Source organism: Balaenoptera physalus (genome assembly GCF_965194825.1).
Source record: "Balaenoptera physalus genome assembly, chromosome: 11".
NCBI classification, from domain to species: Eukaryota; Metazoa; Chordata; class Mammalia; order Artiodactyla; family Balaenopteridae; genus Balaenoptera; species Balaenoptera physalus.
Window position 1 is genome coordinate 110,819,731 of NC_138896.1, and position 18,596 is coordinate 110,838,326.

The following is an 18,596-nucleotide window of genomic DNA, read 5'->3' on the forward strand; positions in this document are numbered from 1 at the left end:
GCCTGGGAGTGTGTTAGCTGTCGGCGTGGGCCCTGCGCTGTCACCTCTGTACTTCACGAAGGTCGGGGCCTGGAGTCTCTCAGGCCTCGGCCCAGCTTGCCGCGGCTGCAAGCCTCCCTCGCCAGCTCCGGGGCCAGCAGAACCTGCGTGTGTGCTAGGGTGCAGGCTGGAGCAGGCCGGGAGGGGCGACGAAAGCACGTTTGAGGTCGGTACAGGGCCCCCTGCAGTGTCGCAGCCCAAGCAGCCTTTCCTGTGGCCTCTGGGCCCACCCAGCACGGTCCCTGCCCCGTGGCACGCGTGTCACAACAGCTGTGCGTGGGACCAGCAAGGACACGTGCCACGGCCGAACCTGACAGAGGAGGTGGGGAGAAGAGGCCCACGGTGAATGGGGAGCCGCAGGTGCACAGCTGCCGAGCACCTGGAGTGCGGGAAGGGGCCGGTGGGGCGGGAGCAGAGCCGCTTCGGGACGGGGGCTCACAGGCCCCGGGAGGACGCGAGCTGCAGCCTGACCGGAACGAGAGGAGCTAGTTGGGTGCTGACACTCTGCCCCTGGCTGCTGTGTGACAGCTGGGGGCCGAGAGGAGCCTGGTGCCACCGCCTCGGCCACTTGAGGGACAGAGGAGGGGACGAGGGGCGGGCAACACCAGGCGTCACGCCCTCAGGCCTCCCCGACCCTGTGTCTCCGCAGGGCCCGTTCTACCCTCCCCGTGCAGGAGGACGCAGACGGCGACGGGGAGGTCAGTGCCTGCTCTGGGCGGGGGCCGCAGGAGCCGGGCCTGCACCATCCAGCAACCCCACGTGGCTCTGGTTGCAGGAGCGGGAGCTGGAGCTGTACTTCACGGAGCCCCAGCAGCTCCTGGATGTCTTCGTGAAGCTGGAAGAGCAGAACCTCTCGCTGGTCCAGAACACCCAGGAGATGGAGGAAGCCTTGGAGGAGCTGAGCTTCACCCTGAAAAACACCCAGATCCACATGTAGGTCTCAGGCCTCCGGGCTCCCGGGCAGCGAGGGGGCTCTGTCACTGGCTTTCATCCTGGGGCCTCCCACGGCAACTGGGAGCTGGCTGTGCACTCCCCACCCTGTGCATGGCTTCAGTTGCCCTGCCCTGGCCTCAGTTTTCTGGAAAGCTCCATCTGAAGACTTAAGGCCTGGCTCTGGGGAGAGGGTGTGTCTTCTTGGGCAGGGGGCTGGGGTTGGGAGCAGGTCAGGCCCCTCCCCACCCTGGAGCAGCCTGTACCCAGAGGGGGAAATCTCCAAGGACCTCTCGCGCAGGGGCTTACTGCTGACACTAGGCCCCCCAGACCTGGTCTGGGCAGGGTCAGGCTGGGGCACCACCTGAGGCCTGCTGGGAGCCAGGAATCATCCATTTATTCCCGAACAGTGACTAAGCACCTATTCTGGATCAGGCCGGGGTCTAGGCTCTCCAGGGATAAGGTAAGGCCCTGCCTCATGAGCTGACAGCCCATGGGAGCAGACTTAGAGGCTCACAGATTTGACTTGTAGGTAGTAACACATGCTAGGAGGAAAAGAAAGAGTGATATAAGAAGGAGGCCAAAGTGGAGTGTCGCAGCAGATGGGAGAGGGTAGGGGAGGCTTCCAGGGGAAGGTGTCCTTTAAGCCAGGCACTTCCTGAGCGATGGAAAGCCACATGGAGATCTTGGGGGAAGAGGGCTGCACGCAGAGGGAAAGCACGTGTAAAAACCCTGAGGTGGGAGCCAGCCCAGGGCTATGATGTCCCAGGGGAACCATGTTCTTGAGTGCGCATGTCTTGCTGGCCTGCATCCTGCCTTGGAGAATTTCCTACTGAGAGTCTCCAGAATAATACAGAAACTTAAGCTCTCAGGAAAGACTGTTTCCTTGAACCTGGGAGGTGGCAGAGGTACAAAGAGAGATGAGCTGGGGAGAGGCAGGCGGCCTCCCAGACTCCAAGAACCTGGTAGAGGACGTACACATGCACCCACATGCCTCATAGCAGAATCCTGGAGGGGCTGTCTGGTAGCTGGTCTTCAGCCAGCTGAGCCATCCCAAGATCACCAACAGTTTATTTCCAGGGCAGTCACAACCCATATGCATTTAACTTCCATGAACTCAACCATCATTTCTAAAAAAAAAAAGGAAGAAAGAAAAAAGAAAAAGAAAACTTAGGAACTTCCCTGGTGGTCCAGTGGTTAAGACCTCGCCTTCCAATGCAGGGAGTGCAGGTTCGATCCCTGGTCGGGGAGCTAAGATCCCACATGCCTCACAGCCAAAAAACCGAAAACTTAAAACAGAAGCAATATTGTAACAAATTCAGTAAAGACTTTAAAAATGGTCCACGTCAAAAAAATCTTTAAAAAAAACACAAACTTTAAAAATATAACAAATAAACAATTTGAGTAGGCCTGTCTATTAAGGAAATTTTATCAATAATTAATAACCTTCCATGGGCTTCCCTGGTGGCACAGGGGTTGAGAGTCTGCCTGCTGGTGCAGGGGACGCAGGTTTGAGCCCTGGTCTGGGAAGATCCCACATGCCGCGGAGCAACTGAGCCTGTGTGCCACAACTATTGACCTTGTGCTGTAGAGCCCGCGAGCCACAGCTACTGAGCCCGCACGCCACAACTACTGAGCCTGTGTGCCACAACTGCTGAGGCCCACACGCCTAGAGCCCATGCTCCACAACAAGGGAAGCCACCGTGATGAGAAGCCCATGCACTGCAACAAAGAGTGGCCCCCGCTCGCGGCAACTAGAGAAAGCCAATGTGCAGCAACAAAGACCCAACACAGCCAAAAATAAATAAATAAAAATTAAAAGAAAAAACCTTCTAAAACACAAGTTACCAGGGCGAGATGGATTTACTGGTGAATTCTACCAAACATTTAAGGAAGAGATAACAGTTTTCTACAGTCTCTTCCAGATGATAGAAACAGAGGGAATACTTCCTAACTCCTTTTCTAAGACCAGCATTCAGCGTTAACCTACCTAGTAACAAAACCAGACAAAGACATTACAAGAAAAGTACAGTATCTCTCATGAACAGAGATGTAAAAATCCTCAACAAAATATTAGCAAATTGAATTCAACAATGTATAAAAAGAATTATACACCATGATGAAGTGAGATTTTTCCCAGGTATGCAAGGCTAGTTTAACATTTGAAAATCAATTAATGTAATCCACCACATCAATAAGCTAAAGAAGAAAAAAGCACATGATCATATCAATAGATGCAGAAAAAGCATTTGATAAAATGTAATACTCATTCATAATAAAAACCCTCAATAAACTAGGAATAGAGGAGAATTTCCTAAACTTGATGTAGGATGTCTACAAAAGCCCTACAGCTAACATCACACTTAAAGCTTTCTTGCTAAGATCAGGAACAAGGCAAGGATGTCCTCTGTCACCACTGCTTTTCAACATCATACTAGAAGTCCTAGCTAATGCAACAAGGCAAGAAAAGGAAATAAGAGGTATACAGGCTGGGAAGGAAGAAATAAAACCTTCTTTGTTCACAGAACACATGGTCATCTGTGTAGAAGAAATGAAAGAATCAACAAAAAAACTCCTGGAACTGGTAAACTATTATAGCAAGGTTACAGAATACAGGGTTAATATACAAAAGTCAAGCACCTTCCTATATATTCGCCATGAACAAGTGGAATTTGAAATTGAAGATATATTAGCGTCCCCCAAAATGAAATGCTTATATAGCTAACAAAATATGTACAAGATCTGTATGAGGAAAGCTACAAAATTCTGATAAAAGAAAGCAAGCCATGTTTATTGGTAGGAAGACTCAATATTGTCAAAATATCGGTGCTTCTCAACTTGATTTTTAGATTCAGTGCAATCTCCATCAAAATCTCAGCAAGTTTTTTAATGGATATTGAAAAACTGATTCTAAAATTTATGTGGAGGCAAAAGACCTAGAATAGCCGACTCAGTATTGAAGGAGAAGATCAAAGTTAGAGAACTGACACTACCCAACTTCAAGACTTAATTGGCAAAAGAATAGACCTGGAGATCAATGGAACAGAATAGAGAACGCAGAAATAAACCCACATAAATGTGATCAACTGATTTTTCACAAAGGGACAAAAGTCGTACGATGGAGCAAGGATAGTCTTTTCAACAAATTGTGCTGGAACAACTGGACATCCACATGCAAAAAAAAAAAGAATCTAGGCACAGACTTTACACCCTTCACAAAAACTAACTCAAAAATGGATCACAGACCTACATCTAAAATGCAAAACTATAAAACTAGAAGAAAATATAGGAGAAAACCTAGATGACGTTGGGTACGGTGATGACTTTTTAGATACAACGCCAAAGAAGACAGTCTGTGAAAGAAAGAATTGATAAGGTGGACTTCATTAAAAATTTAAAATTCAGCTTTATGAAAAGCAATGTCAAGAGAATGAGAAGAGAAGCCAGAGACTGGGAGAAGATATTTACAAAATATATGATAAAGGGCTGTTGTCCAAAATATACATTGTTAAAAATTTAATATTGTTAAAAATTGTCAAAATTTTAATACTGTTAAAATTTCACAATAAGAAATAAACAACCTGATTTAAAAAATGGGCCAAAGATCTGAACTGTCACCTCCTAAAAAAAATAGATGGCAAATAAACACATGAAAAGATGCTCAGCATCATATGTCCTCAGGGAAATGCAAATTAAGACAACAATGAGAGGGAATTCCATGGCGGTCCAGCAGTTAAGACTCCGAACTTTCACTGCTGAGGGCTCCGGTTCTATCCCTGGTTGGGGAACTAAGATCCCACAAGCTGTGAGGCGTGGCCAAAAACAAAAAACAAAAATCAAAACCGAAATACCATTACACAGCCATCAGAATGACCGAACTCAGAGCACTGACAGCACCAGGTGCTGGTGAGGCTGTGGGGCAACGGAAACTCTCATCAGTGATGGTGGGGATGCCGCATGGTGCAGCCACTTTGGAGGACAGCTGGGCAGTTTCTAACGAAACCAAACGTACTCTTACCTTAGGATTCAGCAATCATACTTCTTGCTGTTTACCCAGGGTGGTAAAATCTTATGTCTACATAAAAACCTGCACATAGATGTTTCTAGCAGCTTTAGTCATAATTTATTCAAAACCTGAAAGCAACCGAGATGGCCTTCAGGAGATACAACCAGACGGTGGAATGCTATTTGGTGCTAAAAAGAAATGAACTGTCGAGCCGTGAAAGGACATGGAAGAAACTTAACTGCATATGACAAAGTGAGAGGAGCCAATCTGAAGAGGCTACAAAACCGTATGATTCCAACTATACGACGTTCTGGAAAAGGCAAAACTCTGGAGACAGTGAAAAGATCAGTGGTTGCCAGGAGTTGGGGGGAGGAGGGATGAATGGGGGAGCACAGGATTTTTAGGGCAGTGACAATACTCTATGTGACACCGCAATGATGGGTAAAGCCCACATCCATAGAATGTACACCACCAAGAGTGAACCCCAGTGTAAACTCTGGATTCTGGGTGATAATGATGGGCCCATGTGGGTTCATCAGTTGTGGTAAACGGACCACCCTGGCGCGGAATGTCAATAGTGGGGAAGTGGGGGGCAGGGGAAATTCGGGAACTCTCTGTACCTTGCACTCAGTTTTGCTGTGAACCTAAAACTGCTCTAAAATATGAAGTCTGTATTAAGAAACATATACAACAGCAGATGAGCAGTGTATTCCCACAGGGGAAGCAAGAGTGGCCGCGTTAGAGACAGTGTCCTGAAACTCTCAGGAGCGCCGCAGTGGAGTCAGGCAGAGCAGCCCAGGGCTGGGCTCACGCCACGGCACCAGCAGGCGAGCGGAGGGACGGTGCGGCCTGCCCACAGCACTCTCATTAGGTGTCCACCGCTGCTGTGACAAAGTAGTGCAAGCTGAGGGCCTTAAAGCAACCCAGAATTATTCTCTTACAGTTCTGGAGGCCAGAATCGCGAAATGGGTCTCACTGGGTTAAAATCAGGGTGTCGGCAGGGCTTCGTTCTTCCCAGAGGCCCTGAGGGAGAGCCCTTTTCTGGCCTTTTCCAGCTTCCAGAGGCCACCTTGCCCTTGCATTTTCAAGCCAGCAATGCCAGTGGAGGCCTCCTCACCTCACACTGCTTGACTCTCTTTCCTGCCTCTGTCTTCCGTTTACAAGGACCCTTGTGATTACAATGGGTCCAACCAGATAATCCAGGACCATCTCTCCATCTCAAGGTTAGCTGGCTAACAGCCTTAATTCCATCTGCAACCCTGGTTCCCCTTTGCCAGGTGATGTAATATATTCACAGGTTCGTGGGATTAGGGCACGGACATGTAAAGGGGGCCGTTACACACCATAGAAATCTACTGAGCAGTAAAAAGGAACAGACTATCAAGCCAGGCAATGATGCGGGTGAACCTCACACACATTATCCTGAGGGAGAGAAGCCAGGCACTGGAGAACACCTACTATCTTATTAATCGGGAGGGCCAGAACCAACTGTGTTTGTGATCCATTGCTGCATTGCAAATTACCCCAAAACTTGGTGGCTCAGTCTAACATTTATTATCTTAGGCTTTCTGTGGCTCAGGGACCTGTGCACGGCTGGGCTGGCTTCTCTGCTCCAGGGCCTCACGGGGACTTCTGTCCGGGTGGAAGCTGGGCTGCAATCATCCCAAGGCTCTGAGCTCCGAGCTCCGAGCTCGTGCACACGGCTGTTGTGAGGATTTGGTTCCTGGCTGGTTCTAGGCCAGAGGCCACCCTCAGTCCCTGCCACGTGGGCTCCCGGATATGGCAGCTTGCGTGCAAGCCAGAAAGCCAGCGGAGAGAGTCTCCTAGCAAGACGGAAGTCAGGATCCTCTGTAACCTGGTCACAGAAGTGACGTGCTGCCCGCACTCCACTGGTGAGAGCAAGTCGCTGAGTTCAGCCTGCGTTCAGGGTGTGAGCATCTCGGAGAAGCCAAAATGAATGCAGACTTCAGCCCATCAGGTGCCTTTGGCTGGGGCAGGGGAGGGAGGAGACCGAGGGGCACGAGGAAGTTTGGGGGCGTGAAAAGGCCCTGTACCTTGATTATGCTGGTCCTTACACGGCGTGTACATTTGTCTAGCTCCGCCGTACACACAAAATGGTACATTTCTGATACGTAAAATTAAACCACAACCACAAAATATTATTTGGTGAATTCAGGACCTTTTAAGGCTGACTTGGCCAGTCGCCTCTGTACATTGACTGGGTGCGTAAGATTGCAGGACGAGCGGACGGGGCATCATATATTCTCTGTCAGGGAGGACTGTTAAGGGTGCCGCGCGTGAGGAGTCGCGTGCGACCCTGAGGGCGAACACCTCCTTGAATTGCACGCTGGCTCCTTGGCTTCCTCCCTCAGGTCCCAGCCCTCTCCCTGCTGTGAGTTGGTTGAGACGCTCACTCCCTGGGCCCTCCACTGAGGGCCAAGGAGAGCCCAGACCAGGAAGATGGGCCCGAGACACACAAGAGACACAGGACAGGCCGAGGTAAGGACAGAGCCTGAGCGCCAGGGTCAGTTCCGTGTCTCCAGACAGGGCAGAGGTGATGGGACCAGAGAGAAGCCAAGCAGAGGTGCTCCAGCCAGAGGGAACCCGAGCCCCTCCCAGTTCTGCCATAGTGACCGCAGGAGCAGAAAAGAGAAATTAAGCCTCAGTCCCTTCCTGGAAACCACGCAAACCTTCCTCCAAGAAGGACCAGCCCAACCATGAAGTCAGAAAATGTGCAGGAAGGAGTCCAGCAGAACCCCAGACAGCGTCGCTGGAGGTGAGGGTCAGCCCTGCAGTAGCTGGGGCCACCAGGACGAGGCCAGCCACACCCAGCAGAAAGCACTTGCCCATGCGGACCTCGGCTGAGGCCACACGCCGTGTATACTATACTGTCTGCCAATGCAGGGGACACGGGTTCGAGCCCTGGTCTGGGAAGATCCCACATGCCGCGGAGCAACTAGGCCCGTGAGCCACAATTACTGTGCCTGCGCGTCTGGAGCCTGTGCTCCGCAACAAGAGAGGCCGCGATAGTGAGAGGCCCGCGCACCGCGATGAAGAGTGGCCCCCGCTTGCCGCAACTGGAGAAAGCCCTCGCACAGAAACGAAGACCCAACACAGCCATAAATAAATAAATAAATAAATAGATAGATAATTTTAAAAAAACAACAAAAAACTGTCATCGGAAACATGAGAAAAAACATTCATGAAGGGAATGAGTTTGAGAAATCCTAGTAAACGTAGACACTGTGAGAATTAGGAGAACGTCTTAATTCCTCTCTTGAGAAGCTTCACCCCCGCCGGGGAAAGAGCCGTCGGGCACAGGGAAGCCCACCGGGGTGAAGAGCATGACGAGGACTGAACACGGCGGCAATCAGGCGGGCAAAGCGGGCAGTAGGCTGGGGCAGCTGCCAGAGCTCCAAGGAGAAGAACAGGTGGCACTGCGGGAGAAAGGGCAGGGCCCAGGGAGACGCCTGCAGGTGCCGAGTGGGAGGAATTCCAGGCGCCAACAGACGGAAGGCAGGAGAGGCAAAAGCCAGTGCACCGGCAGGTGAAAACCGCCCTGGGCTGAACCCAAGGCCCAGGTGCAGGGAGAGGAGCTCCCACTGGACACCTCCACGTGGGTAAGAACGAGAAGAAAAAGCTTCGATGCTGGAGCAGACAAGGAAAACAAACAAAACCCAGGTCCTATGAAGGAACCAGAGCTAAGCGTGTGTCATTCGTTGCCTCCAGAATCCTAATGCCAGGGTCTAGGCGAGCACGGCTCTCAAGTTTGAGGGGTGAGAAGGGTCTCTTCATTTTTTTTTCTTTTTTATTGTGGCAAAATCCACATAAAATTTACGATCGTAACCATTTTTAAGTGTGTGGTTCTGTGGTATTAAGTACATTCACAGTGTTGTGCAGCCGTCACCTCCATCCATCCCCGTGACTCTTCATTTTGTAAAACTGCAGCTCTGTCCCCACTAAACACTGACTCCCCTCCCTCTCCCCAGCCCCTGGCTCCCACCATCTACTTTCTGTCTCTGTGGACATGACTGCTATAGGGCCCTCATGTAAGTGGAATCGTACAGTATCTGTCCTTCTGTGTCTGGCGTAGTTCACTGGGCATAATGTCCTCAAGGTCCATCCGTGTTGTTGCAGGTGTCAGAATGTCCTTTTTTTGTCAAGGCTGAATAATATTCCATTGTGTGTGTAGATCACATTTTGTCTCTCCATTCATCTGTTGTTGGACACTGGGATGCTTCCATGTTTTAACAATTGTGCATAATGCTGCTGTGAACATGGGTGTACAAATATTTAAGACCCTGCTTTCAGTTCTTTGCGGGTATATGCCCAGAAGTGGAATTGCTGAATCATATGGTAACTGTAGTTTTAACTTTTTGAGGAACTGTTTTTCAATGTGAAAAGGCCCTATACCTTGATTATGCTGGTCTTACACAGCATGTACATTTGTGAAGCCATATCAAATGGTATACCTAAAATGGGTACATTTCTGATATGTAACTTAAACCTCGATAACAAAATATTATTTGGTGAACTTAAGAGTAGTTTGAAGATCTGTCATTAGGTGGGTTAATGTTTATAATGTTTATAATTGTTATATCTTCTAGCTGTATTGAACCTTTTATTAATATATAATTTATTAATATATAATGTTCTTCCTTGTCTCTTGTAGCCTTTTCTGATTTAAAGTCTGTCTGATATTAATATGGCCACTCCTGCTATCTTTTGGTTATATTTGCATGGAATACCTTTTTCATCCTTTGACTTTTGACCTGTTTGTATCTTTGGATTGTGAGTCTCTGATAGGCAGCGTCTAGTTGGGTCATGTGTTTTGACCCATTCTACCAATCTCTGTCTTCTGATTAGAGAGTTTAATCCATTTACATTTAAAGAAATTACTAATATGGAGGGACTGACTTCTGTCATCATGCTATATCAAGCTTTATAGCTCTTTTTTAAAAATCTCTCATTTCCTGCATTACTGTCATCTTTTGTGTTTTTTTTGTTTTTTTGTTTTTTTGTTTGTTTGTTTTTTGTTTGTTTTTGTTTTTTTGATTTTTTTTGTAGTGAAATAGTTACATTCCTGTCTCATTTCCTTTGGTGTATGTTTTATAGCTCTTTTCTTTGTGGTTGCCATGGGGATACATTTACTAACCTAAAGTTATAAATAACCCTCAAATTTGAATCTATATCAGCTTAACTTGAATAACATACAAAAACTGCTCCTTTACAGCTCCGTCCCTACCCCTTTTGGTTGCTGATGTCTTCATACATTGTGTGCCCCAAACATAAACTAATAATTCTTTAAATGCATTAGTCTCTTAAATTATGTAGAAAACAAGATTTGGAGTTATAAACCAACAAGTTTCAGTAATATTAGTTTTTACACTACTGATTTTTCTTCTTTAAATGTATTAGTCTTATAAATCACATAAATAACAGAAAGTACAGTTACAAGCCACTGTTACCATAACACTGGCTTTTGTACTTGCTCATGTATTTACCTTTACTGAGATTTTTATTTCTCCGTGTGGCTTCAAGTTACTATCAGTAGCCTTTCATTTCACCTGGCAGGACTCCTCTGGGCATTTCTTGCAGGACAGCTCTAGTGGTCACCAACTCCCTCAGCTTTTGTTCATCTGGGAATGTCTTGATTTCTCCACTTTTAAAGGACCCTTTTGCCAGATGTAGGATTCATGGTTGACTTTTTTTTTTTCCTTTGCCCTTTGAATATATTGGCCTTCTGTCTTCTGGCCTCCACAGTTTCTAATGAGAAATGTGCTGAAAATCTTAGTGAAGATCCTTTGTATGTGGTGATTTGCTTCTCTCTTGCTGCTTTCAAGATTCTTTGGCTTTTGATTATCCTGTGATAGTTTGTTATAATATGTCTCAGTGTAGATCTCTTTGACTTCCTCATACTTGCATTTCCTTGCATTTCTTGGATGTTTATATTCATCCAGTTTGGAAACTTGTCAGCCATTACTTCTTCAGATATGTTCTCTGCCTCTTTCTCTCTCTTCTCTTTCTGCGACCCGCACAATGCATATGTTGGTCCTCTTGTTGTCCTACAGGTTCCTTAGGCTTTGTTTGCTTTTCTTCAGTCTTTTCCTTTCTGTTCCTCAGCCTCCATAGTTTCCATCGTCCTCTTTTCAAGATCACTGATTGTTTTTTCTCCCTGCTCAAATTTGCCTTTGAATCCCTGTAGTGAATTATTTATTTCAATTATTGTGTTTTTTAGCTCCAGGTTTTCTTTTCTGATTTCTTGTTAAGCTTTCTACTTCTTTGTGGATATTTCCATTTTGTTCACACATCATTTTCTTGACTTTCTCCACATCTTCTTTTAGTTCTTTGAGCACCTTTTAACACAGTTTTTTAAAAGTCTTTGTGGTATACCTGCCATCATGTTTTTTTAAGGAACAGTTTGTTTGTTTCTCCTGTAAATGGGCCACTCTTTCTCATTTCTATGTGTGCCTTGTGAACTTTTGGTAAACTCTGAATATTTGAGTCTAATAATGTGTTAACTCTGGAAATCACATTCTGTCTCTTCCCCAGAGTTTTCTGTTTATTGTTGCCATTGTTTATTGGTTTTGTTTTTTTTTTTTTTTTGATTGTTGTACGCTATCTTTGTGCTGAGAATCAGCCTGAGGTGTAAACTTAAGGTCTCAGGTCTTTTCTGAGACTTTCCCTTGTCTTGTGTGACCCCTTTCTAATTTTCCTCCCATATATGTTGCTTTTTAACGCCTTTGTCCTTTAATGTCTGGCTCTTGAAAGGGGAAAGGAGCAAACAATGAAGTGGGTGCGGGGATATTTCCAGTCCTTTAACTGCCCTGGAAGTCAAGTCAACCAGAGGGAATCAGAAGCAGCAATCAGTGATCAAAGCACAGATCCTGAGATTTGGAGGGCAGGGTCTTTTTCGCCCACCCTGGTTCCTGCGAGCTGTGTGCAAGGTGCTCCAGGAACAACACCTGCACAGATGCTGCCACAGGGATGGAGGTGGGGGGGATAGGTAGCTGTTCCTGTGCTCAGTGCTGAAATGGACAGAAATGAACACGGTTTTACATCAGAGTCTTCCCCTAGAAGCTGCAAGCCTCAGCAGACTCCAGAGTTACAGAAGAGCTCCGTCACATTTCTACCAGTGCAACAGTGGTCTGGACGGGGAGGTAGACGCCTGGGGCTTCCTACTCTCCCATCTTCCCCTACTTCAAAATATGTTATCTTTGTTCTTTTTGCTGCTATTTCTGCAGGAATATGGTAACTCCTCTTTTGCATGGTCTTTGAATGACCTTTATTCACATTTGGTTGTGCTTGCTTTTCTCTCTCTCTCTCTCTCTCTCTCTTTAATACCAGTTCAGTAAACTTTCTGAGTATATGCCCCCAGGTATCTATGAAGGGATTCTCTTTCTTGTTACCTCCTAAAAAACCTATTATAACATCTCCAGTTCAGCCCAGGGGCTCTAAGAAAATTTCAAACACATAAACATATACAAAAGTAGAGAGGCGGGACTTCCCTGGAGGTCCAGTGGTTGAGACTTCGCCTCCCAGTGCAGGGGGTGCGGGTTCGATCCCTGGTCAGGGAACTAAGATCCCACATGCCTCGGGGTCAAAAATCCAAAACGTAAAAACAGAAGCAATATTTTAACAAATTCAATAAAGACTTTAAAAATGGTCCATATCAAAAAAAAAATCTTTAAAAGTAGAGGGGATGGTATAATGAGTCTCCAGGATCCCATCAAAAGCTTCACCAGTGATCAACTTGTAGCCAATCTCCCTTCACCTAGACCCCACCCACTTCCCTATGTCCCATATTATTTTTATAAATTTATTTATTTATATATTTATTTTTGGCTGTATTAGGTCTTCGTTGCTGTGTGCAGGCTTTCTCTAGCTGCGGTGAGCAGGGGTTACTCTTTGTTGTGGTGCACGGGCTTCTCATTGCGGTGGCTTCTCTTGTTGCGGAGCATAGGCTCTAGGCGCGTGGGCTTCAGTAGTTGTGGCTCGCGGGCTCTAGAGCGCACGCGCAGTAGTTGTGGTGCTTGGGCTTAGTTGCTCCACGGCATGTGGGATCTTCCCGGACCAGGGCTCAAACCCACGTCCCCTGTATTGGCAGACAGATTCTTAACCACTGTGCCATCAGGGAAGTCCCTCCCATATTATTTTGAAGCAAATTCCAGGCATTGTATCATTTAATCTTTAACTATTTCAATAGATACTTCTAAAAAGATGAGGGCTCTTTAAATTAACCACAATACCATCATAGCATTAAAAAAAGTAATCCTTAATATTGAATATTCAAAATCCATAAACGGAGTTTTTCAATCATTAATTTGAATTAGAATCTAAATAAGATCAATACTCTGCAATCAGTTGTATCTTTAAGTCCCTTTCAACCCATAGGTCCCCTCCCTGTGTGATCACTTTTTTGGTGGCAAAATGCTCCTCAGATGCTGTGCATTGGATTCCCCCAGGGATCTTGCTTTTTTTTTTAATTTTAGTATTTTTTTAAATTGAAGTATAGTTGATTTACAATGTTGTGTTACTTTCTGCTCCACAGCAAAGTGATTCCGCCACACAAATATATATATATATATATATTTTTTTAAAATATTTCTTTCCATTATGGTTTATCACAGGATACTGAACATAGTTCCCTGTGCTCTACAGCAGGACCTTGTTGTGTATCCATTCTGTATATAGTAGCTTAGATCTGCTAACCCCACACTCCCACTCCACCCCTCCCTCAACCTCCTCCCCCTTGACAAGCACAAGTCTTTTATCTCTGTCTGTAGCCTGTTTCTGTTTTGTAGATAGGATCATTTGGGGCATATTTTAGATTGCACGTATAAATGATGTCATATATTTGTCTTTCTCTTACTGACTTACTTCACTTTGTAGGATAATCTCTAGTTGCATCCATGTTGCTGCAAATGGCATTATTTCATTCTTTTTTTTTTTTTTTTTTTTTTTTACTTTTTGGCCGCACCCTGTGGCATATGGGATCTTAGTTCCCCGACCAGGGATTGAACCCATGCGCCCTGCATTGGAAGCACGGAGTCTTAACCACTGGACTGCCAGGGAAGTCCTGTTACATTCTTTTTTATGGCCGAGTAGTATTCTATTGTATATATGCACCACATCTTCTTTATCCATTCGTCTGTCAGTGGACACTTAGGTTGTTTCCATGTCTTGGCTATTGTGACTAGTGCTGCTGTGAACGTGGGGGTGCATGTATCTCTTTGGATTAGACTTTTGTCTGGATATATGCCCAGGAGTGGGATTGCTGGGTCACATGGTAGCTCTGTTTTTAGCTTTCTGAGGATCCTCCATACTGTTCTGCACAGTGGCCGCAGCAGCTTGCATTCCTGCCCACACTGTAGGAGGGTTCCCGGGGATCTTGTTAAGTGAAGTCTCTAGTTGGGCAGGTCCTGGGTGGGGCCTGGACCCTGCGTTTCTGACAGATGTGCTGGTGATGTGCACACTGGTCTGAGAGGACCGACGCTGAGCAGTGTGGCCCTCATGCCCTGCATTTCCTGAGTCTTTTCTCCTTTCCCAGTGGGATCTGGTGGAAGAGAAAAGCCTGTGACCCAACAATTTGACATTTAAAGAGAACTAGTGGGGTAAAGGTACCTTTTTATCCCAATTACCTGGAGAAGAAACAGAACAACAAAATTACCCCCCGGCCCCCAACCTGGTCCATGTAACAGAGGTGCCGGCTGCAGGGTCACTCATGGGTCCAGGCACTGGACGTAGAGGAAGCTTTACAAAACAGGCTAGAACCGAGTGCAATCTTGTACCCTTAGGAGATGCATCCCTGACCCCAAACGCACCCGCCCTTGTGGTGGGCACTCAGCGTTGTAGGGGGTCTGGCCTCTGTTATTGTCCTGGACAACCTGCGTGCACCCCACAAGGGCCCGGGGGGAGGGTATGTGTGAGCTGCGTGTGGCCTCTCAGGCCATCCGCCTCTGAGAGCCCAGGAGAGCTGGCCAGACTGGGTCAGGATCCCTCATGCTCAGGCTTCTGGCCTCAGCCCCACAGCCATGGGGCTGCAGCCTGGGGGGGCACCGGGAGACTGAGGCCCGTAGCCCTGTGGCGGTGCATGTGACAGACCGGTGGCCCCCAGTGGGCAAAGGAACAGCAGCCCATGGCACTTGGCCTATAAATGAGAAAATGTCAGTAGGTTCCATTAACCAATGGGCAGAGCCACAAAATCACCGTAGGGGAAAGGGGCACCTCTAGGCCTCCCGGCACTGCTGGCTGAGTGGCCAATGCGCTGCTCACTCTGGCCGGGACTTGCATGCAGCTGCCCATGCGGGATGGCCCCTCGACAACGCTAAGAGCCAGGATTCCTGCTCCAGAAACCCCAACATACAATGGTCAGTGTCTGCCATGATTGTGAAAGATTTAAAAAAATTTTTAATATATTATTTCATGTAAAAGTTGATTGTTGCTATCCTATTCCTAAGAGAATTGAAAACATGTCCTCACAAAGCCCTGTCCTGTCAATGTCCATAGCAGCATTATTCCCAAGAGCCAAAAGGTGGAAACTACCCAGATGTCCAGTGATGAATGAATCCATCAGCAAAGTGTGGTCTCTCCACACAATGCACTATTGCAGTCATAAATGGACCACAGTGGTCACAGAAAGGAATGAAACTCTGATAGACGCTACAACACGGACAGACCTGAAAACATTATGCTGAATGAAAGAGCCAGACACAAAGGGACAAATGTCGTGTGGCTCCATGTTAATGAGATATCCAGGAGACAAAGTACGGGAGACGGAAGAGTGGGAGTGACTGCCTGGGTTTCTCTCCAGGTGGTGAAAATGGTCTAAAATTAGATTATGGTGATGGTTGTGCACCTTTGCAACTCTACTAAAAACAACTGAATTGTACACTTGAAAAGAATTTTATGGTGAATTATACACCTCAATAAGGCTGGTTTTTGTTTTCGTTTTTTTTAGTGTGGATTGTTAAAGATCTTACCTTTTCCTCCTGCATCTCACCAGCGCCTCTGACCCTGGGCCTCACCCAGCCCTCAGCATGCGGCAGAGGCCAGCAGGCTCAGAGAGGTGCTGGTCCCCCATGCAGGGACCGGGAGGTCAGCCAGCTGAAGCAGTGGATCGCCGCGCTGATGATGTCCATCGCCAAGGAGGAGGAGAAAGCCGCGGAGCTGGAGCTCAAAGCCCGCATCTTCCATTTTGGCGAGTACAAGGGTGATCAGGAGGTAGGGCCCCTGGGTGGACAGAGGGCTGCCCGTGGGCGGTGGTGGGCAGAGGGCACGTGGCCACAGGCCAGGGTGGGAGGGTGGGGGCATTCATGGGCACCTGCTGGGAGGGGGCCCAGTGCCCAGAGCTTGGACGGTGGGAGAGCGAGGCCCCGGGGATGTGGTGCTCTGGGGCTGCCGTGGCCCCTTGCCACTGTCCAGCCTCTGGGCCTGACCCAGGGGCGCCACTGGACAAGGCCATTGGCCCTGAACCGGAGCCAGCCATGTATTCACACCCCGTGGACATACAGCTCCCCGACACACCTCCTCTATCCCTTGCTTCCTTCAGTGACTACATCAGCTTCTTAAACACACACAGTGTGTCTGGAAGTGACCCTGCCGGGAGGAAGGCAGGCACATCCCCAGCCAGGCTGGGAGGGTGAGGGAGTTCTGAGGGCACAGAGGCCAGGGATGTGTCCTGGGACCGGGAATGGGCTCACCCCTCCTGACAGCATGCCCGGCGCCCAGGCTGTGGACCTGGCTTCCTAGTTCATTCAAATTCCTGTTGAATGCCTACTGTGTGCCAGGCACCGGGCTAGGCGCATGGGATGCCCCAAGAGCAGGCCAGGCGTCCGCGCCTCCTGCAGACTAGTGGGCGCTGGCTGTGCCCTGGGCCTGCTGTTCCTCTTGTAACCACCCCGTGGGACAGGGGTGTTGAGTTTTCTGAATGCCAGGACAGGCTGAGAGAGGGGAGTCCGCCTGCCCAGGGCTACACAGAAAGCAGGTCACAGAACGTGGTCCTGGGGAAGCTGAGGTCAGCGCGGGGGCAGAACAAGGAGGGCTCCTGGAATAGGGGACTGGGCCTCGGTGGGCACCCCGAGGCCCAGGCATGAGCCCCAGTAGGTGCTGGGACTCAGGATCTGGCTGACCACAAGAGGGCCAAGGGGTCAGGCACTCTGGCCAAGAGAAGTCTAGGCGTCCATTTCTGGCCCCCCCCCCCGCTTCCCGAGCCCACTGCCTGCCGGGCAGGGCCCTGGGAGGTCAACCAAGCCACAGTGAGAGCCCAGGCCCGCGTGGCCACACTGGAGGGGGCCTCCCGCCTCGCAGGACAAGCTGCTGGAGAGTCTGACCCGCAAGGTGCTGGACGTGTACCGGCACTGTGTCGGCAGCCAGCAGGAGTCCAGCCTGGGCACCGTGAAGATGCTGGCCGCCATTGAGCGCCAGCTGGACGAGCTGCTCGAGAACCTGGAGCGGGTGCCCCAGGCGAGGCTCGAGCAGGCCGAGAAAGCCAAGGAGAAGGAGCGCCGTCTGAGGTGAGGTCCCGCAGCTGTCTCTCGGCGGGAGGGCCCGGGGGCGAGGGACCCTCACACCGCTGCCCCGGCTCTGGGCGGGCCCTGAGGACAGAGGCCGGACGCGGCCCGGCCCGCGGAGCTCCCGAGCCAGGGGCAGGACCTGGTGCTGCATGCTGAGGGAGGGGAGCCGGGGTCTGGGGGCGTTTGGGGGCGTCTGGGGGTCCAGACGGGTCAGCACACTCAGCCCGATGGAGAAAGTCCCTCTTTGGGGCGTGTGGTGGCATCAGGGGCCTGGGAGCCAAAGTGAGGGTGCGGCCAGCCGGCCTCGCCTCTGAGGACAAGGGACGGTGACAGGCGCTTTGCTGGCTGGACCGGAGGGGGAGGGGCTGCACTGCCAGAGCCCGGGGTGGGGGGCAGTGGAGGGGTAAGGGGCCGGCTCGGGAGCAGCTGAGGGGAGCCGAGGTCAGCAGGGGATGCCCGGCTCCGAAGGGAGGCCCGTGGAGCTCCCCACAGGCCCAGTGGGGTGCAGGCCAGTCCGTGGCCACCTGGCTCACTCGGTCCTAGCAGAGCCCCGAGACACGGTCACCTGCAAACAGCCCTGTCTCTGCCACATGCACAAGGGCTCTTCCCGTGTGTCCCTGGACCCTGCTTGAGCAGGCACTGGACAAAGGTTTGCCGGCCACAAGTACAGAGGAGGACACAGGACTCTAGAGCCTGCTGGGGCCTGGGCCTTCAAGGATGGCGATGGGCAAGGGGATCTGTGACTGGGGATGAGGAACTAGGAAGTCGGGTCTCCCGGGGGCATGAGCCCAGAGCCGCGACCCGTGAGGAACAAGGGTCAGAAGCCAGGCCCTGACCCCTGGCAGGGAGGTGGGGGGAGTGGGCAGTTTTCTCCGAAGATGGAGGGCTGTGGCCTGAGGGCCGCGTGGGAGGGAGCTGGTGACTCGGTGGCCTTCCCTGGGCCTCTAGCGATGAATCCCTCTTTTGCTGCCACCCAGACTCCGGGAGGAGCAGCTAAAGCTGCAGAAGCAACTGCAGGAGGAGCGTCTGCAGCGGGCACAGGCCCGGGCCCAGGCCGAGGTCAAGAGGAAGGTGGGCAAGGTGGCCCTGAGGAGGCGCGGGGGCCT

The 18,596-nt window shown here is 49.6% G+C and overlaps 1 protein-coding gene across 8 annotated transcripts in view; it reads left to right on the forward strand.

Annotated features, from left to right (window-relative positions):
* The window catches only part of CFAP100 (cilia and flagella associated protein 100), a 49,126-nt gene that overhangs the window by 29,691 nt on the left and 839 nt on the right, over window positions 1-18,596 (forward strand). For all 8 annotated transcript variants that reach the window (XM_082414819.1, XM_082414821.1, XM_082414817.1 and 5 more), the window contains 5 exons: window positions 689-737; window positions 815-972; window positions 16,063-16,198; window positions 17,285-17,490; window positions 18,468-18,561. In XM_082414819.1, the coding sequence (XP_082270945.1) occupies window positions 689-737; window positions 815-972; window positions 16,063-16,198; window positions 17,285-17,490; window positions 18,468-18,561 (643 nt within the window). The remainder of the gene's footprint in view (window positions 1-688; window positions 738-814; window positions 973-16,062; window positions 16,199-17,284; window positions 17,491-18,467; window positions 18,562-18,596) is intronic.